This window comes from Lycorma delicatula, chromosome 2 (genome assembly GCF_047948215.1).
Source record: "Lycorma delicatula isolate Av1 chromosome 2, ASM4794821v1, whole genome shotgun sequence".
In the NCBI taxonomy this organism is placed as follows: Eukaryota; Metazoa; Arthropoda; class Insecta; order Hemiptera; family Fulgoridae; genus Lycorma; species Lycorma delicatula.
The window spans coordinates 12,485,234-12,513,095 of NC_134456.1; the positions used below are offsets into that span (position 1 = coordinate 12,485,234).

Sequence of the window (27,862 nt, forward strand, 5' to 3'; positions counted from 1 at the left end):
GTTTTCCAGCAATATAACTTGAGATCACATCATTTGGAAACTGGAATGATGATTTACTAAACCAACTAGTCGCTCAATCCTCATTCTAACAATTTTTAAACAAATAAAAACTTATACAAGAATCATGCTTTAAATATACCAAAAGAAAGTTTTATACATGAAAAAAAAAGTTACTTCTTACAAATTTAGCAAATCGTCCAATTACTTCCCGTCTAGATAGCGCTACAGCAGAGCTATAGTTCTAGAAGGCAAAGTACTGTAATCGGTCCAATTTGGGCACATGTAGTTTTGACAAGATCTTGTAATTTTGACACATAACAAACCGAAAAACCGGATGGAAATTTTCCAGATGTTAATGTTTGTATGTACGTGTGTGTTTGGTGTTGGTGTCTAAATCACCTTATATCTCCAGAACTACTGGACCGATTTTGACCAAACTTGGCCAGATTACTTCTACTTATGTAACATTGATGCCACTTAATTTTCTACATAAAAGGTCAAGGGGGTGAGGCTGTAGAGCAAGGTCACCCTCAGTGTCTCAAGATTTTGGCTAATTAAGGTCATATTTTTCTTAGGAACATTTGTTAACAATTAAAATATAACAATATTTACAAAAAAAAATTTCAAAATCTCATCCCCACTCGAAAAAATTCTCTAAACTACTGATACATTGTGATGTCTCAGGTGAATGATAGAGTAAAATAAATTAATAATATTTAAATATAAAAGCATAACTCTGTCCTCTTTTTTTGTAAAAAAAAAAGTTAGCTTTATTTATTTTATTTCTTCACTTCTGCAGGCATTTATCTGTTGTTTTTTTTTTATAATAACAAATGAAAATTGTAATGTTTGAAAAATGTGTCAAGGACAACCTGGATTTGAATCCAGAACTTTCTGGATGATAGGCAGAGACGCTACCACACTCCACTACGGAGAATGAAAAACAGTTATGTAACAATACATTACAGTTATATTAGTAAAAAATTATTATATGTAAGGAAATAAATCAGAAAAAAAAATTTTAATTAAAAGTTTAAATTTTACTTTACAGAAAATAATGTCTCGTCCCGCATTTAATTTTCTTCAAATACGGTTATATTCAGAGTAAATTGTGTAGTGTTATATAATTATCTATTATTGAAAATCAGTACACCCGTTCTCGAGAGACTAACCAAAAATACCACTTGAAAATACTATCATTCTACAGTAGATTAGAAGAGTAAAAAGTTAAAATAGGATCTTGCCTAATAAGTAAAATATTTATTGAAATAATCAGCGCAGGAAATTAATTAATTGTTAATGGTTCGTTAAACAAGTAAGCAAAACAGAGCTGATAATAATTAATTAATTGTCACCACAATATTCCCTAACTGTAAACTTGAGTAATAATTAATAGCTTGTCATCAAAACACACCAGAGGTAAGTAGAGTAATCAGTTTTCTCATTTTATAGTCAAGATAAAATAATAATAGATTTGTTGGTAAATGTCACTAGGGAAATAACTAAATAAGATGTATTTTCTATAAACCCATACTTTTAGATTTTTAGATCTTTCATACTGTTCAAAAAACAAAGTTTATGCATATAAACCAAGTTTTTACACTGGTCAAAATAAAAATAAATCAGTTTTACGAATGTTTTCTTCCAAGGTATTTGAGTAAAATAGATAATTTCATTTGATAAATCAGGAATTAATATTACTTAACCCCAATTCCATAGTTACTTAAATGACTGGAACAACTGCTGTTCTCAGTACTTTGAATTTCAAAACTTTTTTATTATTTAAAAAAATCAAAAGTATTTACCTCTGTATTTTTATTTTAAACTATAGCTGGAAATAAGCAATAAATCATTTTTTATTCATTCTTTCTATGCCTTTTATAATTGATCCTCGTTTAATAAATATTATGAGAATGATGTACTTAATAAAAAATGTTTGATGTTTTAAGAAATTCATTTTTGTTGAAATCTTTCAAAATGTAGATCTTATTACCATGACAAAAAACATTTTTATTATTTTTTTTCTTTTTTTGGAAGCGTACTATCGAGATAGCTTTAATCAAGTGATCGATCGAAGAGATGTCCCGCTGTAATTTGAACTTTTTGTATTTCTAATTTACAATGCAATATGTTTTCCGTTTTAGGTTGAGTAATTTTAAGGTTTCATACTATTAGGTGGAATAATTTATGTGTATAGATTTTTCATAATATTTCCATTTCAAAATGGCCATTTCAAATGGATGTTACTGCTTTTCTTTTCTAAAAGTGCACTGACTTTTCTATTCTAAAGAAAATAAAAAATCACTTTTCTTTAGATGGAGAGGTAAGCTGAATTGGTGAAACGGATCTTGACAGTCTGAATTCTGTGGTCTTCCCTCCTAACGCTATCTGCTCCTGATGTCAGCCACAGATTGCAATCTGTCTTAGATAATGTTCCTTAGATATTTCACTGTATAACAATTTGTACTACATAGAAGCCTACAGTATTTGTTTCTGAGACTGTCCTCCTACTACTTTATGTATCTTGCCTTTCTTAATGCACTATTTAATTCTAAATCTTACGGTAGTTTTCCGAACTTTATTTTTCGGTTTTCCTCTCCGAAACCTTATTTATAAAAAGAAGGAAATAATGTAACATTAAGAGGAAAAATAAAGAAATATGTTGGACATTCCTTCTCGGTAGTTATCAGTAAGTAATGTTTGGTGTTTCCATAAACAATTTTTAGTATATAACTAAGAGAGAAATATTATTTTTGACACTTCTTAAACCTTTTACAATCAATTACAATCGACAATACAATTTTTATTTTCCCGCCTATTGCTATATCAGAGCTATAGCTCTAAAAGGTACAAGTATGGTATCGATCAAATTTTGGCATATCAGAAGATATTTACGTTTTGGCACCTAAGGAATCCAAAAAACTGGCTGGAAAATTTCCGTATCATCGTATGTACGTGGTGAGTTCGGGGTGTCAAGAGGATGAGGCTGTAGAGCAATGTCACCCTCAGTATCTCGAGATTTCGCCTAATTAAGGTCTTATTTTTCTTAGGCACATTTATTAACAATTAAACAATTTTTGCAAAATCCCACTTCCACTTCCAAAACTTCTCTAAATAAACTACTGGCTAAATGGGTACAGTGTGTTATTAGTATCCCCTTTCACCACAAGGAACGCTAGCGTAGAATTGACATACAGCTGCTGTAGTCGTCTCTCTTTCTTTTTCTGTTTAGCTTCTGGCACCCAGCTGGGTTTTAACGTCACACGTGAGCGGTAGAATTAAATAAATGGATAATATTTAAAGTGTGAAAAAGTATATTAGTGGTCGCGAATGAAATATACGGTATGTACAAGCCCTTTAGTTGGAATTACTGAATTAAATAAACAAAAAATATTGTACTTAAGTAAAAAGATAAATATTTTTAATTAAGTTGTGTGTGTATATATGTGTAAGCCATGAATCAGAAAAAAACGCGTGGCGGGAAAGTCCGACTGTGTTGTCGGCTTTTTTAATTTATTTTGATTATCGTTTGATTAATTCAATTTCATCATAAACCTTAATTTATTACATTAAATACAAAATTATCTAGACCTGCTGTTTATTGAAATTATTAGTGTGTAAGAGCACATGCGAGTTGATTCAGTAGGTAAGGACAAATGTCAATAATTTTACAGATCACTATTTTGAAACGGAATATTCCATGAAAAATCATTACAGTTACATCGATATACCTGATAATAAGTCAGGATTTCTGACAATTTTTTTTAAAATTATAAAATTCGTTTGACTATAACTGCGACATAAATACTCAGACGAAATACGTATGGTAGATTTAAACCAGGATCTCACTTCAACCCACCGGGTTGGTCTAGTGGTTAACGCGCAGTTCCCAAATCTGCTGATTTGGAAGTCGAGAATTACAACGTTCAAGTCCTAGTAAAGCCTGTTATTTTTACACAGATTTGAATACTAGATCGTGGATACCGGTGTTCTTTGGTGGTTGGGTTTCAATTAACCACACATCTCAGGTATGGTCAAACTGAGAATGTACAAGACTACACTTCATTTACACTCATATATATCATCCTCATTCATCCTTTTTTTTTTTTTTCTCCCCTGGGCCGGACCGACTTGTTGGTATTACGCCACCCAGGGGAGTGTCTTTATACTCAAATAGGCCTTCCCGCCTACCAGCCATATACTGGCATGGCAGGTCGGCCTACCGGTAGCTCTTTTTGAGGTCTTTCATTTTATATGCCCCTTTCAGACACCACGCCATACCTGGAGTGTCGTGATGTGGTGTCGAGGTCTTTTCTCTATATCTTGTGTTTTATTATTCTATTATTCCCTAAACTATATCCCCAGGAGTCCCCAGCGGCTCATTGGAACCGACACACTTCGGCATGCCGGCCCTCCCCGCTGAGGCTGTCCACCCTTCCCTAGCCTAAATCAAAAACCCAGTCTCCTTTCGTCGATGTTTTTCTGCGATGAGATCTGTCTGGTGTAACACGCTATTTTCTTCCAGTTGGATTCCCGTCTAGTCATAAAAGGTACTATAGCTTCGGGAGTCATCCCGACGATCGCCATGTCAAATCTGAGGGCGGCCCATCTTTCACATATGAAGAAAATATGTGCTGCATCGTCGATCTCTTCGCAATACATGCAGATTGCCTCTGTTCTCCTTCCTACTTTATTTAAGTAATTATTAAGTGAGCCATGCCCGGTGAAAAATTGCGTTAAAAAGTGATCCATCTCGCCAAAACCTCTTCTTATCCACGGTTCGATCTCCGGGATGAGTTGCCCTGTCCAGCGACCCACACCGCTATTATTCCACCTCTCCTGCCAGGTAGTATTGACTTCATCTTTGGCCTCTTGATCTGCTCTGCCCTTCGATCTTTCGATTCTATATCTCGCGATGAGGTCTATCGGCAGTACTCCGGCGAGAACACAAAGGGCTTCATGGGACACTGTCCTATACGCGACCACCACATCTAGGAGCCCTCTCCTATGCACCCTCGCTAACTTCTCCTTGTTACACCTGATATCTATAGTTACACCTGATATCCTCATTCATCCTCTGAAGAATCATCTAAACGGTAGTTACCGGCGGCTAAACAGGAAAAAGAAAGAAAGGATCTCATTTCAATCAGCTAATTTCGAAGTCGAGAGTTCTAAGAAAATGCTAGTAAAGGCAGATACTTTTACATGGATTTGAATACTAGATCACGAATAGCAGTGTTCTTTGATGTTGGGTTTCAATTAAACACATATTTCAAAAATGTTCGACCTGAGACTGAACAAGACTACATTTCATTTATATTCATACATATCATCCTCATTCATCCTCTGAAGTAATACCTTACGGTGGTTTCGGAGGCTAAACAGAAAAAATCTGATGTGGACACCACATGACTTCCTTGTACGCTATTAAATTACATAACACATTTTTTTTAAAATGAATTGTACATAAAATGTTATTTCATTAATCATTTCTCATATTTTTTTCATTTTTTTAATTCTTTTTTATTGTTATTATTGAATTATTATTTATTGTAAAACGTTTTTACAATCAGAGGTTAATAATTATTTATAAATCAATATATTTAAATTAAATAAAAGGAGATGAAGTCGGATTTGAACCGATGGGCCTTCCTCTTGTAAGATCCAAATATTTCATTAATTAAAATTTTATTTGGCTATAACTATGGAACCAATGAAAATAAGTACCATATAATCGTTGAAAAGCTCTCAATGAGGGTTTACCACTGCAATTAACAAAAAGTCCAAAATCCAAAGGTTTTCGATTTTTGGGTTTTTTTGATATTTTTAGTCCAGTCGATTGCAATGAAAAGGGGAGGTGCACAATTAGATGTTACAACAGTCCCAAATCCAAAATTTCAACATCCTACGCCTAATCGTTTTTCAGTTATGCGAGATACATACGTACGTACGTACAGACGTCACGCTGAAACTAGTAAAATGGATTCAGGGATGGTCCGTTGAAATCTGAAAACCGAAATTTTTCGCTATTACTATACTTTCTAAACTTCGTACAAGGAAGTAAAAAAGGGAGGATCTCCCTTCGCTCGCTCAGAAAAAAAGAAATCATTCAATAGTTTTAAGGAAACTAAAAGTAGGCTAAATAGTTATTAATAAAGTATAACAACCGGTGCTAAAAAAATAACTTTAGCAGTATAAAAAATCAGAAAAAACCAATTGTTATATGACTGGAAAAATTCTCTCATTGTCACAGATGCTTCGTACATTATTTTCAATTCTCTGTGTTCCTGTATCAACTAATTTTTATCACTAGTTGATTCTAGACGCATTTGCTCGTGGTTTGTTTTCTTTAGTAATAATATTTACCGACTGAAGTGTAGATTGAAAGGGGGTTTGATAAACGCGCTGTAAAAATTAAAAAAAAAAACAAGACGGTTTAGTTGCTAGTTTAAATTCATTCATCGAAACTGCAATAAGGAAAGGAAACGTTTATTTGTTCTTGAGATAGTTCGGTATTTAACAAAGTAGTAACCACAATCGATAGGAAATTTTCTAAGGTCAACGATTTTTTTTTGTGTTGAAGGACACTCAGTTTTTCTTCTAAAATAGTCATCTCTCCTAGTCAGATTACATCTCATTTTGTTAACATCAGATTTCATATTTTATTAGTTCAACGAAATGTAAAATAATCATGAATCTAACCTTCAATTATTATTTTATTATTTTTTTAACAGTAAAAGATCAATGTAAAATTAGTTTCATCAGCAACAGTGTAAAATTATGATTTTGTTGCTGATGATAATATTACTTTGTGTAATAATGTAAAAAATTGATCAGTTTATTACGTTTAGAATTGATACCATATTTGTATGTATCTGTATCAAATAAATGATTTCATATTTATCAAAAAAAGTAGTAAACTAAATTGTTTTATTAAATCACACACACTCACACGCACACAAACATACACATATATAAAGATGCATTAAAAATTCTGGTACTTTTTCGTTTTATGCCACACAAAAATTCTTGCCCAAATCAATTCAAAATGTTATAAGCATTATTGCTTATAATTATAGATATAATATAACAAAACAAAGCGAGCGTAGGTCAACGCTCGCTTTGTTCACTAACGTCGACTAATTAACAGTAATATTTTGATTATTTAAATAATAAATAATTGCAATAATTACTGAATTTATTTTTTAAATACCCAAAACATTACTGTGTTAATTAGTCAAGGTAAGCGAGCGTAGATTAATTTTGGTTAAATTATATTTATAAAATAATTAAATATAAATGGTTATATTGAATGAGTACATCTAATGAAATTGAATTTAAATGGATGTGATAGATGGCTATGGAAAAGATGAACTTGTCGATAAGAAATTGGTTTACGCAATAATACATGGTTACAAGATACGGAATTATCATTTGATACTATTATTATGTTTATTTACTGCTGAGCAAAGTAAAATATACAAAAAAAAATCATTGTATTCCCTACTACAAAAGAATTAGAAAAAAATCGAAAAAACATTTTTGACAAAAAAAAAATCTTTTCAAAAATTGAAAAAATCTTTTTTACCTTTTTCTCAACTAAATATTTTTTTTTTCAAACATAATAATTATTTTTGAGTGATTTTTAATTGATTTAGGCAAGAATATTTGGGTGGCATAAAACAAAAAAGTACTAAAATTCTTTTAACCGAGTTCCGGTCTGTTAGCAGATTTTTTTAATAGAGTTCTCAGTTCCTAAACGTCACCGTATAGCACATGAATACTAAAAATAAATAAATATATTGAAGTTCCTAATTTATTACGCTGAATTTACCGATTACAAATACAGAGTGATGTGATATCGGGCAGACATGAGGTAAATAAAAAAATTGATTGCAAATTTTTATCGATAACTGAATAAGACAAAGATTTTAAAAATTCTATTAAAGAGTGGATTATAAGAAAACAAATGAAGTAACGTTACAGATGTTTAATGGTAGTAAAACTGACGTAAACGTAATAGAAAGCAACAAGAGAATACTAATAATAATAATAATAAAGGTAACGACGAGATAACATTTTTAATAAATTAAATTAGGGGTCTCGGCCTTTCATCTGGAAGTCCCGAGTTCGAATCCCGGTCAGGTATGGCATTTTCACACACACTACAAATCGTTCATCTCATCCTCTGAAGCAATACCTAACGGGGGTTAGATAGGAAAAAAATGATGTTTAAGTATATTAATTGTATTATAACCCAGATAATACAAACTAAAACAACTTATGAAAACTTAAGAACTTATTATAAGTACAGGATCTGTATCTATTGTAATCTCTTTGTGAAATTAAGTTATTACAAAAATTATTATTATTTAAAATTTAGTAATATTTTTGTTATTTTTCTAATAAAAGAACGATAAACATTAATTTTGCCAAAATTTTATCAGCATAAAATATTTATTGTAGCAAAACACATTATAAAATGATAAACTAAAGATTAATTTGATGGTTGATAAATTACTTTGTAAATTAAAATAAAACAAAATAAAATACAGTAATATCAGTTGATAAATTATCGCTTAATACTAATTAATACTCCAAGGGGCTGGTAAGGCTGAGATGCAAGATCGGCTTGTTGGGATCGTTCCTTCACCGCGCGGTGGAGTCACCGACCGATTTCACAGGTAAAACCACGAATCAGCCGTGGGTTTGGCGAGATCTTTCGGTTGACCCAGTTCCTGTCTGGCCACGTCGTGTTCCGGGTATATTTGAATACACGACAGCGGGCTGATGACCCCTTTTGTTTATCCTGCGGGGAGCTCGACAACCCGGAGCATATCGTGTTCGCCTGTCGGACCTGGGACAGTGAGCGCTTGCAATTTTAGTTGATTACTGGGCCACTTACGGCGGAGAGTATCGTGGGCCGTATATTGGCGAATTCCGTGCTATATCTGACTTTATCACACGGATCGTTCAACAAAAGGATAGGGCTGCTAGGGTAATGAAGGTAATAAAGGGTTGAGGGACATCTCCCTGCTGAGGTGATATTCGTTTGTACATGCGCAGACGGGTAGCAGTGATGAGGCGCGGGGACTCTTTCGTCCTCTTGTAGAAAAGACGTAGTCCCGGCGGGAATGGTCCTTTGGGTGTTCTCGTATGAGGCAAAAGGCATAAATACCGAGTTCCGGCTCCTAGGGTGGGGGAACAGGAACGACATAGTCGGGCCTGGTAACCAACCCTATTCTGGGAGGTTAGAGGCAGGCATTAGTAGATAAGATCCGGCCGGCTTATAAAAGAACACTCCCCCGGATTTTGTTATGCTTCACTGTGGAATCCGATTCGGTGGAGAGGGGAAAATTAATTAATAGATAGAAAGCGTAATAATTAGTAATTATTACGTATAATTAATAAGGAATTACTTTAATTATTAAACTGATTAGAATAATAAATGATTTTTGTTTTCATACTGTTTATTATAAAAATTGCATCAGAAAATCAAAAGGCTTATAAAGATAACTTCATAACTTCAAACTATATGTATCATCAATTATTATCGCTGTAATTCAGGGATTAGAGCACGACTACTTATGACTATGGGTGATTTATTCCGTCTGATAGAAGCATTAAGGAAAATTAAATTGTTTTATACAATGATCTATAAATTCTTTTAAATGTTACTTCTTCTTGTTTTTATTATTATTATTATTATTACAAACTGTAGGCATTTTCAGTTAATGAAATGAGTATTAGAAAGCAGCCTTCGAATAAAATACTGTATTTATGGTTCTAGAAGTAATGAGAGAAAACTTTATTCAAATAAAAGTATTAGCGTAGTGTTAGATTCAAGTATTAAGCTTGACTCTAGTTTAGTGACAGGCAAGAGAAAGAAATAGCTTGTGCTGAGAACGGAATAATAAAACAAAATACACTTTTAATAAACTAAATTTCTCATAAAAAAAATTTTGTTTTTGAAAATCCTCATTGAAATAAATTAATTAACGACACCTTGCCTAGGAAATTACAAATTTTAATTCCATATAAAAATAAGTAGCAATAATAAAAAAAAAAAAAACAACAACAGAAATAAGCGTGTTTTTTTTGCCGCAGAGTTTAATTTACAATCGGTTCCAACTTACCAGAAAATAAGTAAATATGAATACAAAAAAAAAAAACTTGTAGAGAGGGTATCCATTGAAATCCCTCAAAGAACTGTATATGTACAGATATGAAAATGTACATATTATATATATGAAATATATATTAAACATAAATAATACAAAAATGAGTCCAAAGAAGATTGATAAAGTTCAAAATATAAAAAGCAAAGAAAATTTAAAAAAACAATAGTCATATCAATCATCACGCAAAGAAAAAGTGAAACAAATGAAAGAACCAACAAAAGTAAGTGGCGAAACGAAATGAATTTTTACGATGCTAAATATCATAGGGTAGCTGACTCCTCTCATATCTCGGAGAACTTACAGATCTAATTTGCAGTCGACATAGGCGCCTAACGTTCTCGCTGTTATCCAGATTGTTAACCGTCAGCCAGTTTACATGTTTATTCATATCTTGTATTGAATCTCCATATCTCCTCTCGAACGGTTAACAATCCCATATAATTGTGTATTTCAATGCTTTTCGCAAACCATGACGCTTCTGTTAATTTCTCTATAGTTTATTCTTATGACTTCAATGTTACTCCATAATTGTAGAGTTAAATGAAATTAAAAAATCTGATGTTGGCTCCATATGACTTCCTTGTACGCCTATTAAATTACATTTACACATTTTTTTTTTTTTTAATGAAAAGTACATAAATTTTTATTTCATTAATAACTTTGGAAATTTTTGTATTTTATTGAATTATTATTTATTGTAAATATTTTTTTACAATCAGAGGTTAATAATTATTAATAAATCAATATATTTAAATTAAAAAAAAAAATTAAAAAAAGTATATGTATATGAAGTCGGATTCGAACCGATGTGCCTTCCTCTTCTAAGGTCCAAGTATTTCATTAATTAAAATTTCATTTGTCAATAACTATGGAACCGATGAAAATAAGTACCATTTATGATATATCGTTGAAAAGCTCTCAATGGGGGCTTATTACTGCAATTAATAAAAAGTCCAAAATCCAATTTTGTTTGGATTTTGGGATTTTCTGCACACTTTAGGTTCAGTCAAATGCAATAAAAGGCGGAGGTGCACAACTAGATGTTACAACAGTCCTAAATCCAAAAATTCAACATCCTACGGCTAATCGTTTTTTGAGTTATACGAGATACATATGTACGTACAGACGTTACGCCGAGACTAGTTAAAATGGATTCAGAGATGGTCAAAATGGATATTTTCGTTGAAATCTGAAAACCGAAATTTTTCGCGGTCACAGTACTTCCTTTACTTCGTACAAGGAAGTAAAACGTTGAAAACCTATTTTGAAGAATATAAAATTTATACTACAACACGTAACCTAGCGTAATTTGGTAGCCATAATTGTTTTATATCTTCCAATATTGCTTTAAATTATTCGTTGTTTTGGTTTCGTTTCGATGAGGCAACAAGTATTTGTATAAATAGAAATCTAACAGTGCCCTCTTCAAACCGCCCTCTTTCTATTTCGATACTTTGTAACCTCCCCCCCCCCCCATATTTACTTAACTATCCGGTTGAGTGCACTTAATGAAAATTTATGAAGTTCTCCAAGTATTTTACCGTCGTATATCTGAAATTCACACCGGATAATAAGATTACCTGCTACAATAAATTATGAATAACATCTACTTTCTGGTCTACGTCCTGCTTAACAGCATATATAATGTTATTTTTCATGTGATATATACTACCGAAAACCCATTGCTACAAGTATTCAACATTATATTTAGGTCCTTGAAACAAGAATTACGTATTTCTACAGATAAATTTTCCTTTGATTTCTTAAGACAGATTTTGCGCAAAACATACACAGATAATTTCTCCCGCCTTTTATCTTATGTTCATTCATTCTAAACTCATCCAAGTAAAATTTCGCACTTCTCTACTATTTTAACCAGCAGTAAAACAATCGTTTGTAGAGACGTATGGCTGGTTATTTTGATCCCATGAACCTTTTTTAATCCGATCTCATATCAGCAACACGTTACATCGCATTACCACGATTACTTTTATCTGATAGACATTAAGTTACTTCGAGTCCATTATTACACATATAAACATTATGAAGATAATTTTCTACGGGAAGAATTTGATTGTTTTCTCACTAACTGGTACAGAGATATCATACTTTAAAAACAAAAACAATATGTGTTTAACATGCCCCTCACTAGGAATTAATAATTTTACTCAATAAAACGTATCAATTTAAATAATATCGAGGTAAGATAAGATATGATTTGTGCCCCATTTTGCATCTGTTTCATAGTGAAGGTTTCGTTTCTAAAGCATAATGAAATATTTCATACACGATTTTATAATAAAAAAGAATAATTATAACATTATGATAAACTATTTTTTTAAATTAAAATTTCATAATTATTAAAGAAATAGTAATTAATACATTAATTGATTTATTTTAATCGAAATTAAAAATACATCAAAATTATTGGTTAATCTGTAGGAAGCAGAATTTTCCATATTTAAGAAATCGTCATTTTGGGTTCCCTTTAATCCAAGTTTTTCCTCCGGTTCAACAAAATTTCTCCACCTAACTCGATCCATGAACCATCTCTCTTCCATTACTCTTACCCCATCCCCTCTCTTGCGCACTTCCTACATCATCGTATTTATCCATTTTCTTCTTGGTCTACCCGTTGGTCTTCTACTTATTTCCTCTGCATGCAGCATCCTGTCTGATAATCTTTCCTCATCCATCCTTTCAATACGCCCAAACCACCTGAGCTTTGATCTTCCAACTGATTTGACGAGGCTTTCCAATTTCAGTTTCTCTCTAAACATTCTACTCTTTACCCCTTCTTGTCGTCTTTAGCATGCTTCTCTTGAATTTAATTTCTGCTGCCTGTACTCGACCCTTCATATTTCTGCCACCCGGCCAGGATTCTACCGCGTAAGTAAAAATTGACATAAAGTAGGCTTTATACGTATCTCTCTTACATCGCAAACGTACCTCCTTCTTCCAGACCGGAGTTCTTACACACTGATAAAACCCATTTGCCTTCTGTACTCTTGTACTTATTTCTTTAACCGTTCTCCCATCCTTAAAAAAAAATTGTTCCCAGACAAGTAAACTCGTTTATCCTTTCTATTTTTATAGTATTCGTAGAAATAATTACTAATAAACAACAAAAAAAAACTGATATTCTGAATTGACAAGTTACTATAAGATTATTATTTATAAAAATCCACATATACTCTTGCACGTAAAATAAAAATAAACACTATATGCTATTTTATTTTCACAGGAGAAATAATGAGCGAAGGCGTAAAAAATTCAACGCAAAAATAAGGAATTCAATCTAAACAGAGTTCATAAATAATATGACAACCATGGATCAACAGAAAACAACACGAACCATCACAATATCTCAGTCAAATGGAAGCATAGACGAATTTAATACATCAAGCACGTAAGAAATTTATTTTAATACTGTATAGAATATGTCTATGTGTGTGATTTTATTTTATAATAGTCTATTCATTGATATTTTTTAAATCTACTCTAATTTTATTTAACAGATATTTTTAATGACATTTGTAGTAAGGTAAAAATTTCAATAATCGGGGTGGAATTTAAAACCGATATAAAAAAAATTCTCACTTTTAAAACAAGAATGATACAATTAACATGACCCAATTATTTATAAACCTTATTTGATTGCAATCGATCTGAAGAAAATAATATTAAAAAGATTGTCTAATTAAAAAAAAACTTTTATTAATATTTTGAATGTTTTTTTTCTTTAAATATCTTTATTTATAGTCGCATCAACTATTAAAGTAATTGGCGACTTATTAGTGAAATGTAACTGTACCGGTAAATATGTGGTCTTTAATAAACCCAGGCCGATCATTCCTGAGAATTGTGGTTAATTGAAATCCAATCACTAAAGTACACCGGTATCTATGATCTAGTATTTAATCCGAATAAAAACAAACTACCTGTAATAGGATTTGAACCTGAGAACTTCAACTTCGAAATCAGCTGATTTACGACGACGAGTTTACCTTTTGATCAACCCGGTGGGGTTTTTTTGTTCTAAAAGCCCAATTGCATTTAACATTTTGAGTGCTCTTTTATATTTGATTAAATTTACAAGCATCTAGAGACTTTATTTCAAACTCTTCACAATTTGGAAAAATCACATTTTTTAAAAAATCTGGGTACAAAATTATAGTGCAAAAACTGTCGCACAGATTTTGTTGAAGTTTGGCGTGTTATTTTATCATATCAAAAGGTTCTTTGAGGCAAAATCTGAAGTTCTTATGTGTAATATAAGTACTCGAAAAAAATGCCCAGTACCATCTTGTTTTTTTTCTTCATATTTTTGACAGTTATTTCTACTTTTGCATCAATAATAACATATTTTTTGATTTTCAACCGATGATATTGTGCGTAAAATTTAATAACAAAACCTCCCTCACTCTCTCTCTCTCTTTATCTATCTATCTAATCTATCTATCTATCTATCTATCTAATCATTTCTCTAAAATTAACATTTATCGAGTTATCTAATGAAATAGGAGAAAAAATTAATATTTTTGCGATTTTTTACATTTTGTTTTATAAACATTTAAGCACATCTTTTTCAAGTGGCGCATAATGAAATAATCATTTGTGATGATATCCCGGAGGAATTAAAACAAAAATTAGCGATCATATACAAAAAATCCAAATATGCCCATTTTAAAAATATACCTTCAACAGAGGCTAATTAAAAAAAAAATCAAAAAATTTTCGGCATTTTAGGTCCGGCGTCTACAATTTTAAAAAATTGTAGATTTTTCTTGGTAGTTGTACGTATGAGGTATAAACTTTCAAAAAAAGATTTTAATATATAAACCGAAAGGAGTAGAGCAAAAAATAGGAGATAGAACTCTAATAAAGTTTTATCTATAATGTGTCTGCATAAAATACAATATCCCCTACCACCTTAACGAAATTTGAAAAATTATGATCAGTGACTCCCCATATATAGATTTCTTTAGTCTTTTTACGACCTTTCTTTTTCCTGTTTAGCCTGCGGTAACTACCGTTTATATAATTCTTCAGAGGATGAATGAGGATGATATGTATGAGTGGAAATAAAGTGTAGTCTTGTACATTCTCAGTTCGACCGTTCCTGAGATGTGTGGTTAATTGAAACTCAACCACCAAAGAACACCGGTATCCACGATCTAGTATTCAAATCCGTGTAAAAATAACTGGCTTTACTAGGATTTTAACCTCAGAACTCTCGATTTCGAAATCAGCTGATTTGGGAAGACCCGTTATCCACTAGACCAACCCGGTGGGTTACATTTCTTTAGTCTAGATCAACGTTTCTCCACCTGGGGAACGCGGTGATATAAAATGAGTTTTGTGAAATTAGTCTACAACTTCACACGTAAACTATAATGAAATCATTTTATAAGAAAAAAAATCATTTATTATAAAAATTTTTCTTACATTAATAAGTATGCATGTAAAAAAAAAAATAGATTAATGAAGTGGTTTCGTTTGTTTCTGATTTAAAAGTTTCTTCATAAGTGGATCTATGTTAGAAACACACAAAAGAACATTTTTTTTCAAGTGATAAAAGACGGATTCCCATATTTAGTTTTTAGCGCAACCATAAATGAAAAATACTCTTCACAAGTAAGACGTGGCGAAAGAGATTATAATTAAATAATAAAAAAGGTCAAACAAATTTACTTTCGAGAATATTCCTACCATTGTGAATTAACTTCAGAATCATCATTTTTACAGTAGTCTCCCGTATAATAAAGAAGGTGATATTATATCCTAAAAAGTCGTAATATAATTATATCTTTATAGTTTATAAAAAATAAAAATATTTAAAATTTGCAATATCTGCTTATAATAAAGGATTATCTCCAAAGATCCATTCCTTGTTTAAATTTTATTGCTTCTGATTGCAATTAAACGAATTTTACTTGTAAAAACTATGGCATTCCACGGTAAATTCCCAGTTACGTAAAAAATTGTTCATGGAGACATAACTTAATTAGCTAATTTTAAATATATTGGGGTGATCTTACTCATCAGAGAGAATACATAAGAGTTTCAGATTACAGAAAATGTGTGTAATTATTAGTCGCAATGTGTCTAAAAAAAACAAAAATAACTGTATACACATTGAGTATGGAGTGAATCCTGGGTTCTTAAAAGAATTGAAGCAGTCAAAATTAGGTGCCTTCCAATCGATAAATGCTGTACAATACAACGTTATTCGGAAGGAATTAAAAGTTGACTCTGTATATTGCTTAATAAAACAATCAAAATGAGTATAAGAACAACATGTTAAGAGAATGGATAAATTTGATTTCCTGAAGCAATTAAGTTTTATTGACCTGAAGGAAAGAGAAGTGTGAGAAAATTATAAAGCCGCTGATGATGCTTTTGTAGTCGGAAAGTGCAAATTGTTTACTGCGTATTTGTCAAGGTCAATGATCTACAAATTTGATTGAATTTATAATATCTAGAATTCTTCGTATTACTGGTTATATTGATAATAATTATAAAAAAGTAATTTATTAACAAAAAAAAAATCATTGATATACGGAGGAAAAAGACGCTAGAGACGATAGTTTTTATTTTTTTGGCTTGATGTTATCACCACATAAGCTTGAAGTTTGTGCATGGGATATGAAAATACAATATTTTAGCATATGAAAAATGACTGATCGGTATTCGAACCCAGGACCTCTGGATGAAAGACCGAGACACTATAACTTCGCCTCGTAGATAGGCGGCATGTATATATATATATATATTAAAAAATTATTTATTTTATTTTCTTCTTATCATTCTCACGCCCCAACACACACACACAGAGAGACACACAAATATAAATATAAAAGAAGCATTGAAGGCCTTTTAAGGAAGTTTTACAAATGCAAGCAGTTTTTGTGAAATGAAACATAAAAAGCGTTCTAAATTTAATTGTTACTGAAAAAATTAAGACAACGCTAAATATTTCACTGCAGAAAAGGAAAATTACAACTTCTTGTGAACTTAAAAATTTTTCACTAATTTAGTTAGTTTAAAAAATGAAATACATACATATGTTTCAGATACAGAAATTATCAATATTCAGTCTTAATAGGTAGGTAGTAGACGGTCGTCACTTCGTGTGAACTAAAATTTTTTTCAATATTTTTAATCATCTAATGTATTGTAGAAAATTTATAAAAACATTTCTATATATTCGTTTATGCAACAGAAAATAACGAAAAACATTAAAGGTTTTTTAGTATATGTACTTGAATATTCGTAATTTATAAGTATTCAAATTCCGTAAACATGAATTAAGCATTCATTCTGAGGTACAATAGCAACTATGGGAAATGCTTTCTCTGAAAGTAATGATTTGGTATTTTATAAAATGTCCCCGTAATGATCAGAGTTAATTTATATATGTATGTGGTCTGTAAAATCATAAGTTCTTCCAACTGCTGATTTTAATCAGCAGTTAATCCCGCCACTTCATTTCTATAAAGAATCACCTCTTCATACATCCCAAGAAAAATGTGTATAATTTAAAAAGGATAAAATGTTTGTAGTGAATATCAACTTTTAAGTCATTTATAAACTTATAAAGTTTTAAAAACAGCCCAAAAACTGTTTCTTTTACTTTTTTGGGGAATTTAACTAATGCTTTTCATTTTTTTAAATGAAGAATCGTAGGCAATTTTTTACTGTTGTAGATATTACAATAATTGTTTTCCTTTTAACACAGTAAACGTAGATAAATCAAAATATTTTCTTGAGAAGTAATTTTAGGGGTGGAGGAACAAAAAAAAGTAAAAAAAAAAAACTATTTTTTAATTTTTTTCATGTATCATTATTTTTCCATTATACTTGTAAAAGGATAAACTAATGTCAGAAACGTATAACAACTTTGTCGTCAGATTTTCTTTCAAATAATTTTAAGTTTTCGTGACTTATTTACTAGTATAATAGTGTTGTGTGTATATATAATTGTTCTGTGTTTTATTTTAACTTTATTAATATACACTGTTATTTATTTATTTTTTTTTATGTTGTAAATGCCTTTCTTTTATTATGAATTTAGAATTTTCAATGATATCACATTCATGAAATACAGCATTTCACGGAAAAACCTGGGTAGTATTTTTACGAAAAATACTTTACATAATTAAACCTTCCTTTTCTACTATTGCGTTAGATGATAAACCTGGTCTTACGGCTTCACATCAATGTATGTGTGTGTATGGAACATGCTTTCACCAGAACCCGATGGAAAACGGGCATGACGGCTATGACATAGAAGCTGCTACCTTACTTAACTTAAGCTTGGATACCTCGTTAGCCCCTTGCATCTGGCGGTCGTACTCAGCAATCAGCCTTTCTTGATCTGCAGTGGCCGTGAGGGAGTAGCAATCTGGTTTATTTGGCTCACCTTGGATGAAGTCATGCGCTATTTAATAGCCTATGAAGGCCAAAAGACTGTTTCTTTTACTTTTTTTGAGGGTTAAACTAGAGTTTTTCATTTTTTGAAAATGAAAAATCGTAGGCAATCTTTTACTAGTTGTACGTATTACAATGATTTCTTTTCCAACATACGATTATACATACATTTTTTCCATCATATTTTTGTATTTTCCAGTATAAAAAATCTAATTACTAAATTTAATTAATCTAATCTATATTATTAATTATCTTCATAATTTCAAGGTGATGTAATTTTATGATCTTAAACAATAGTTTGACATGCTCAGTTTATGAACGACCATCCTTTACAGTGGAATGATGAAGAATTATGCAAGTGAATATCACGTTATAGATCGAGTCAAAATATATTTTTACATACGTCAATAATTTTAACCTCGTTTATAATGAACACAAATGGATTTTTTTTTAATATAACACACTTTGAGTGATAATTTACTTTATGAATATTTTTCTCAAAAAAGTGATAGTTCATTCATAATGGTTTCTAATAATAACCTCGGTTCAGATATTCCAGTCTTATACATTATGTAATCTGTTACCAGAATAATGTCAGTATAACATTTTCCTAGTTTCGTAGAGAAGGTTAGCGGTCTAAATTAGCGAATTAAATTGAGAAGGTTAGGCAATCACAATTAGCTCACTAAAGGTTTTAGCTTCTAGAATTAGCACTCTTCGGGAGTCTGTTAGTGGAGATCCTCAGAGAGTTGTATTTGAGTTCTAATTAAAACTACACCAAAAAGTGTGAAAATAATTGTTTCATAGAATACTAAAATCAGTTTAAATAATTATTTAAAATAGATTTAAATAAATTCTAGACAACCTTAAAACCATAAATTTGAATCAGCACCCACATGTCAACAGAAAAGATTAATTATTTTCCTGAAAACGGAAAATCAATAATCGGGCAAAACTTTACCGCTCAAGTGCTATGTAATTTTAAAATCGTAAAGAATAGTTTGACATGCTCAGTTTATGAACTACCATACTTTAAAGTGAATATCACGTTGTAGATTCTTGTAATTATTTTATAATTATTTAATCATATTTTTTAAATCAACAGTTGGCTTTTTTTAATTTGATGCCACTTCTAAAGTAAAAATCATAGTGAAATGTTTTTGTTGATTTTACATAATTTTTATATTTAATTAGTCATTTAATATTAAAATACTCATAAAATTTACAAAAATTAAAATTTATTAAGTATATTTTTCTGATTTTGTGTACGCTAAACATCATGGCTTTAACATAATATCGTACAATCAATTACAGAAATAATAGTTAATTAACTAATATGTTCATAGTTAAGTCGTATTAGTTAATTAGTCATTTAACATATATTATAGTTAATCATTTTAATTAACAGGTAATAATTTTTCTCTTAATTTATTACAACTACGAAATGTACGATAATTAAGTCAAAAAATATTTTTAACATACGTGAATAATTTTAACGTCGTTAATAACCAAAAAAATTTTTTTTTTCTTTAATGTAACACACTTTGAGTGTGAGAATTTGTTTTATAAATATTTATGTCAAAAAGTGATAATCCAACCATTATTTTCTTCGTGAGATAAAATATTTAATTCAACGCATTTCATCCCAGTATAGTAGTAGGTAGCCGGCATACACTTTTAGATCGTATTCATAATTTGTAAAAACGAGGTGAGGGCATATTTAAATATGTCGTCCGTAATCATTAATTCATTATCAATAATTAAATTTTTTTTATAACAGAAGGAATTCATTTTATTCTTCAACTTAATATCTTCAAAATTACAATATTTTACAAAGATTTTAAATTTTGATGTCCTGACGATATAAAAATTGAGATGGGGACCCACCTCCCTCCCCTACGCACTTGTCCCACCCCACCATTACGGTTATGGCTCAACCATGTTAACTATTAATATTTTCCTGGAAGGCAGCCATAACAGAAGTGGATGAAGAACTTCTACACAACCTCTCCTTTAAAACTTACAAGTTAAATAAAATAAACCAGCAATTACGACTCCTCCGGAGTAGGGGTCGCATTGCTCCCTCCTGATAGTTAGTGCCCCGTTGTGGCGTATTCCTGCTAGCCTATGAAGCGTTAGCACCGAAAGGACTTCAGTGGACGGTCTGAAGGGGAATTACGTCGGGAGGACAGGTTGCATAAGCCTAGCCTTCCGCGGTCGGCCCATGAAATGGGTTCGATAACGCTGGTTTAACAACGGATTGGAATGCAATTAAATCCGTCCTTAAAATACTTTCTTCTTTCTTTCTTTTTCCTGTTTAGCCTCCGGTAATTACCGTTTAGATAATACTTCAGAGGATGATATGTATGTGTGTAAATGAAGTGTAGTCTTGTTACAGTCTCAGTTCGACCATTCCTGAGATATGTGGTTAATTGAAACCCAACCACCAAAGAACACCGGTATCCACGATCTATTATTCAAATCCGTGTAAAAATGACTGACTCTACTAGGAGTTGAACGCTGGAACTCTCAACTTCCAAATCAGCTGATTAGGGAAGACGCGTTCACCACTAGACCAACCCGGTGGGTTGTCCTTAAAATACTAAATAAACAAAACAAAACTTGAAAAATTAGACCCGCCTTTTAAAAATAAACCTTTTAAAAAAAACACGCCCGATTAGAATCATCCAGCAGCAAGGGACTCTGTCCAGGTTCTGCGATAAGTAGGGAGAAATTAACTCCCGCCAACTTTGCATTCCAATCCTATGATTATTTATTAAAGTTATCACCTTTTGTATAAATACCTTTCGGTATTATTCGTTAATCTGTTTCTTTGTTGTTATCTATAATAATTCTTGTTTTTCTTGAGTTTATTTAATTTCAAGTAAGAATTTTTTTGCTGATAGTATTTCTCTTTCCTTCAAATTCTGCAGTTGTCGGTGTTGTTTTTAATCCTGTATTTATTTGTGGATTTTTTCTTTTACAAGTCTTCTTTTTTCTTATATATGTAAATATATTTCTTTCGATGTAGTTTTTAAACGATCTTAGTCAAGCAGCAGAGACTAAATATATGTAATTCTATCAGTAACTCTAATAGAATTGAATTAAAAATTAAATAACAGTTGCTTATACTGATTAAACAATGGCTAAATACAAACTATTAATAATATAATTTAGAAAATAAAATTACTCCTGCTACACGGTAGAGCGGGTAATAAAATACACTCTTGATGTTTCTTCTGCTTGACTGAAAGGAGAATAGCAGGAACTTGAAGATATTTTATACATAGTTGTACGTTTCTCTATTCAGATACTAAATTAATAGTTTGATGATCAGTACTGTCTAAGCATGTTTAGGCTTTTCGGCCATGAATGTAAATTAATTTTATAAGGATCAACATGACAAATGGTCTTAGCATCGGATGCAATTAAAACGATTACCTTCTAAAATCGATTATAAATATTTTACTTCTATAATCGATTATAATTCTAAAATTAATGCCCATTTTGACTGTTGAACAAAAATAATCATCAATAGACAAGCGGAAAAGAGATGTAAAAATAAATAAATAGATGATCTATTAACAGTAAAATAATTATAAAACAAGTACTGCCACCAGTATTTTTAGAAAAATAGTAACACAAATAACTGTTGTTTTTAGGTAATGGAATAAAAATCGACGCTAAAAAATATTTAAATTACTGATCATTTTTAATTGAAATAATTCACCACGACCTAATGCAAGACACTTATTTAGGTTTGATAAAATAAAAATCTAAATACAGAAAGAGAAAGATAGCATAAACCTCAACCATCTAAATAGATATCCTCACCCACAAACAGAATTTAATGTAGAGAAAAACAGTTAAATTTTAAGATTGAAAACTTCCACAAAAAAATATTTAGTACATTTAAAATACAGAAAAGCTATTGCGCGTATTGCTGCTGTTGTAGTTACTAAACAATGAAATTTCTTTATCACTATTGATAAGTAATTTTCCCATCTCTAATTCACATTTTTTAAATGATAATTTCTATTAATTTGTGACGTGTCTGCAAGCAATATCAGACGAAACCCGATTTATTTTGTCTTCTGTATTTAAAATCAGCCATATGCTTCTTTATTTCAATTCAAAACTTTTTCTTTTAGTTTGTTCTAATTATGTTAAGTTGCGATTATATTTACAAATCGATTATAAAAGCCTGCTCTTTCAACGGATTTAGTTTCATCTTTATTGTTTTTGATGACAGAAGTTCATTTTAAAGATATTATGTACGTAAACAGTTACTTTTTTTTATCCACGGCGGAACGGAGACGTATATAATTTGGGATTAGAGGTTGTGTGTGTGTGTGTGTGTGTGTGTGTGTGTGTGTATCTGTTACCATTTCCTAAAAAAAAATTATCGATTTCGATGCGGTTTTTTGCATTACATACGAGGTGCGACAATAAAGTAATGAGACTGATGTGAAAAAATATGTTGCTTACCGTTATAGTCATGCTTAGTGTTGTCTCCTTCAAAGAAGTTCCCCTCTGATTGCACACACTTATTCCAGCGCTTCTGCCATTGACGGTAACATTTCTGGAACTCATCTTCTGTAATATCCTCCAAGACTCTCGTCACAGCTTTTTGGACATCTTGTGTTGTTTGAAAATGGTGTCCCTTGACCGCCATTTTGACTCTTAAAAATAGAAAAAAGTAGCACGGAGCGTTATCTGATGAATAAGGTGGCTGTGGTAATACTGAAATTTGTTTTGAGGTTAAAAATTGCTGTACTGACAGAGCAGTATGGGATGGCGCATTATCGTGGTGCAGAATCCAATTATCAGCAATGTTGGCACGGACACGAAGAGCTCGTTTACGAAGTCTTTCTAAAATTTCTTTGTAGAAATATCGGTTAACTGTTTGTTCAGGAGGCACCCGCTCTTTATGAACAATTCCCTTGGAATCGAAGAAGCACACAAGCATGCATTTCACTTTTGACTTTGACATGCGAGCTTTTTTTGGTCTGGGTGATTCCTTTGAGCACCGTTACGAACTTTGTCGTTTTGTCTCTGGATCGTATTGAAAAAACCAACCTTCATCACCAGTGATAACACGGCTCGACAAATCTGGATTGATTTCCGTTTGCTCTAACAGATCGGCTGCCACATTTTTCCGTGTTTCTCGCTGTTGTTGTGTGAGATTTTTGGAGACCATTTTTTCACAAATCTTTCTCTTACCAAGATCTTCAGTTAATATTAGACGAATCGTTTCTCGATCTATGTTGAGTTCTTCTGCGATCATTTTCACGGATAATCTTCGATCAGATCGTACGATTTCACGCACCCTGGTCAAGTTGACATCTGTCCGTGAGGTTGATGGTCGTCCACTGCGGTGTTCATCTTCAACATTCGTTCTGCCTTCACTAAACATTTTATGCAACCGAAAAATTTGAGCTCTTGACATAACCTCCTCTCCAAAAGCCTTCTGAAGCTTACCGTAAGTTCTCGTCGCGTTTTCATCCGATTTAACGCAAATGGCATACCGTTGCGCAATATTTTGCGGTTTCATTTCTGTGACGAGAGACACAAACACGTGTTCACTTATTACAGCACAACTCACGACCGAGCAGTTGCATCAATGTGCCGCTTGGACTAGAAGTAGCTTGTAGACCAAGGTCAAAGATGGTGTGCCTACGCAAGCTGCAGGGTTGCCACAACTTGCAAAGAAAAATCAGTCGCATTACTTTATTGTCGCACCTCGTAGATAACACTCAGATCAGGCTCTTAAGAATATTTTACGGATTAGACAACCAGGAGGCGCAGTAAATGTGTTTCTCTAAAACGGGTGGGACGATTTGTATGGGTTTTTTGCATTACCTAACATAGGTATCATTTCAGAGCAGGTTCTTAGATATTTCTTTACGATTAAGAGCCACTAGGAGGCGCTGCAGTAATGTGTTTGTTTAAAACGGTTGGACCGATTTTTAGTACCCGATTTTGAGTGGTTTCAGTAGCTATCACTTCGAGAAATCATTTTTATCTTCCGGTAAATACTCCGCCAATTGAATTTTTAGCTCACGCAAATATATTTTCATTATATCCAAACTGTGATGAATAGTGTCTTGATCCAAATTTTTCTCTTTATAACCGGAAATGAGTGGAAACATCAAAATCTTTGCTTTGAATGCGAATAATCCAGATATAAAGCTTCTTAATGAAAGCGTGACCATTAAGGATCTGACATTGATAAAATGTTTTTATCATGTCCTTATAAATTCACATGCAAGTCGTTTAAATGCATGAATCCATAAGGTATGTAAGCCAACAGCAACATTTACTCATTATTCTGTAAAAAAATTGAGAATGGCTTTTGTTTATGCTGGAAAAATATTATTAATTCATCTCATAATTTCAATAATCTTGTTATAACACTTTCCCCCGCGATAACCAACTGTCTTCTGTCAGAAAAGAAGAGATTTTTCCTTTTCGACCACTTCGTCGCGTAGTTTAGCAAACAGCCGCAGCTAAATAGTTTTAACTAGATTTCATTGGGGTGAGGTTGGGGAGGTTGGTGAAATATCCATTGTATATATTTTTTTACTTTTTGGGGATCGTGATGCTAAAATGGTTGAGAATCGCTGGTGTAGATGAACTAGTTGGATCGTAAAAAGTAAACATTTGCACAGAAGTGATACCCTATTTTTGACATGACCACTATATTTTCCTCTTTACTATAACTAGAGTAGCTATATTGAAAGAGAAAGTAAAATCTTCTAAGAAATCTTTCGCATTGTGAGGATAGGTTTTAGTTACTTAAAACCTGAAGGGGATTTTTTTAAAAAGATTTCAGAACAAGAATTATTAAGTATTAAGTAGAATTTTATTAAGAAATATATTTTGGAATTTTTATTATAGTTTCCCTTTACGGGCAATAAATAAAATTTCATTCCTGGAGGAACACTGAGTAGTTAGATTTTTACTCCCATTTTTGTTATCGCTGACTCCATGTTTACTTTTGTGTTGGATTTGTTACACAGTACAATAGAAGATTTAAAAAAATAAAAATGAATGAATAGCTATAGTTAACATATGTAAATTTGTATATCTTTACCATAAATCTCATAAACGTTAACGAAGTTTAATCTTTATTTTGGCGATAGTAAAAATGATAAAAAATATATTTTTTTTTTTCATTCTAGGCATTGTATAACAATTTTTACAAAGTAACTTCAAAATTTTTTAAAGGTTAGAAGTAAAATTACAAAAAGGAGAAAAAAATCGAGCTTTTATAAAAATTTAAACGACTAATTATAAATTAAATAATGTAGAAGAACTGATTTTAATTTGATAATTAGTATAAATTTAAAAAAAAAAATTGCCAATTAATGATAGCTCAGAAAAAGGTGTTTTCATTTGTAATTCAAGTCACAAGGTTGTATAAATATTATTTTACGCGGCACTTAACACAAGAAAATCAGTGAAGCATTTCTGAAATTACAGGAACGTAAACGACCAAACAAAAATTGGCCAAACATCAAAGTCTCTTATCTTCATAGGGTCTTATAAAGACAGAGAAGTTTAAAATTGTATTATAGCACTAAATAAACTCCTTAAATATAATATTTATTCTAAGAATTGGTTCTTACATAATAATGTTGAATTTTCTTACAATTTTGTTAAAATTGTTATAATTTAAAAGTTAAAATATAAAAACTTGAGCAAAAGTTATACAATCGTTATAACCATAACGTTTGAATGCGACTTGATGAATCATTAATCACCCTCGAAAATGAAATAGTCGTTACGAAGAATACAATGCCAGGTTTACTAAGACAATGAGCGATGAAGTGGTTTCCTGATGTTACTTTATTGAATTTAGTATATAGTACCGCACTTTAAATAACAAGAACTTCAAAATTCAGGTAATACTTAATTCTAAAGGAAAAATTTCTCTCTATTTACTGCAAAGACTGGTGTAGTTATCGTTACTTTTAAAGAAAACAGTTCTAATTGATGTCGTTTATATTTCAGATATTTTACATGCTTCACAGAAAATAGGAAAAACTAATAAGATCATATATATGTTACCTTGTATTCTAAAAATTTCCTTTTTTTATAAATATTTGAAACTAAGGAAAAGAAGTCTGTCACAAATGGTTACATCTGTTTTGATCGTAAAATATCACGCAGGCAAATTTCACGATAATTTTGTTAATTAATTCTGATAATATTAGTTATTCGAATAATATAAGAATTGTAAAAATAACGTATATGATTAAAATAGCTATATTTTCACTCGTTGACATTCAATTTTCGGAACACTTCAGTAAAAACTACATTTAACAGAAATGAATATCTCCAATGAATTGAGATAAATAAATTAGTTAATTCAGTCGTTTTTCTTAATAATCATTATTAATTTACTTTTATTATATTTTTAAGAGAAGAGTTTATTAAATAAAATAAATTAATGGGAAATTTAAGTCATTTTTAAATATTTACACTAATATAAGAGATTTTTAAGTCATCTATGATCACTCCAGTTAATGTTTTTTTTTTGTCTTCAGTCATTTGACTGGTTTGATGCAGCTCTCCAAGATTCCCTATCTAGTGCTAGTCGTTTCATTTCAGTATACCATCTACATCCTACATCCCTAACAATTTGTTTTACATATTCCAAACGTGCCTGCCGACACAATTTTTTCCTTCTACCTGTCCTTCCAATATTAAAGCTACTATTCCAGGATGCCTTAGTATGTGGCCTATAAGTCTGTCTCTTCTTTTAACTATATTTTTCCAAATGCTTCTTTCTTCATCTATTTGCCGCAGTACCTCTTCATTTGTCGCTTTATCCACCCGTCTGATTTTTAACATTCTCCTAAAGCACCGCATTTCAAAAACTTCTAACCTTTTCTTCTCAGATACTCCGATCGTCCAAGTTTCACTTCCATATAAAGCGACACTCCAAACATGCACTTTCAAAAATCTCTTCCTGACATTTAAATTAATTTTTAATGTAAACAAATTATATTTCTTACTGAAGGCTCGTTTCGCTTGTGCTATTCGGAATTTTATATCGCTCCTGCTTCGTCCATCTTTAGTAATTCTACTTCCCAAATAACAAAATTCTTCTACCTCCATAATCTTTTCTCCTCCTATTTTCACATTCAGCGGTGCATCTTTGTTATTTCTACTACATTTCATTACTTTTGTTTTGTTCTTGTTTATTTTCACGCGATAGTTCTTGCGTAGGACTTTATCTA

The 27,862-nt window shown here is 31.4% G+C and overlaps 1 protein-coding gene across 3 annotated transcripts in view; it reads left to right on the forward strand.

Moving 5' to 3' along the window:
• Nucleotides 1-27,862, forward strand: part of LOC142320467 (proton-coupled amino acid transporter-like protein pathetic) — a 182,134-nt gene that overhangs the window by 97,509 nt on the left and 56,763 nt on the right. For all 3 annotated transcript variants that reach the window (XM_075358278.1, XM_075358277.1, XM_075358276.1), the window contains one exon: nt 13,426-13,590. In XM_075358278.1, coding sequence (XP_075214393.1) covers nt 13,502-13,590 — 89 coding nt within the window. In that variant the 5' untranslated portion in view covers nt 13,426-13,501. The remainder of the gene's footprint in view (nt 1-13,425; nt 13,591-27,862) is intronic.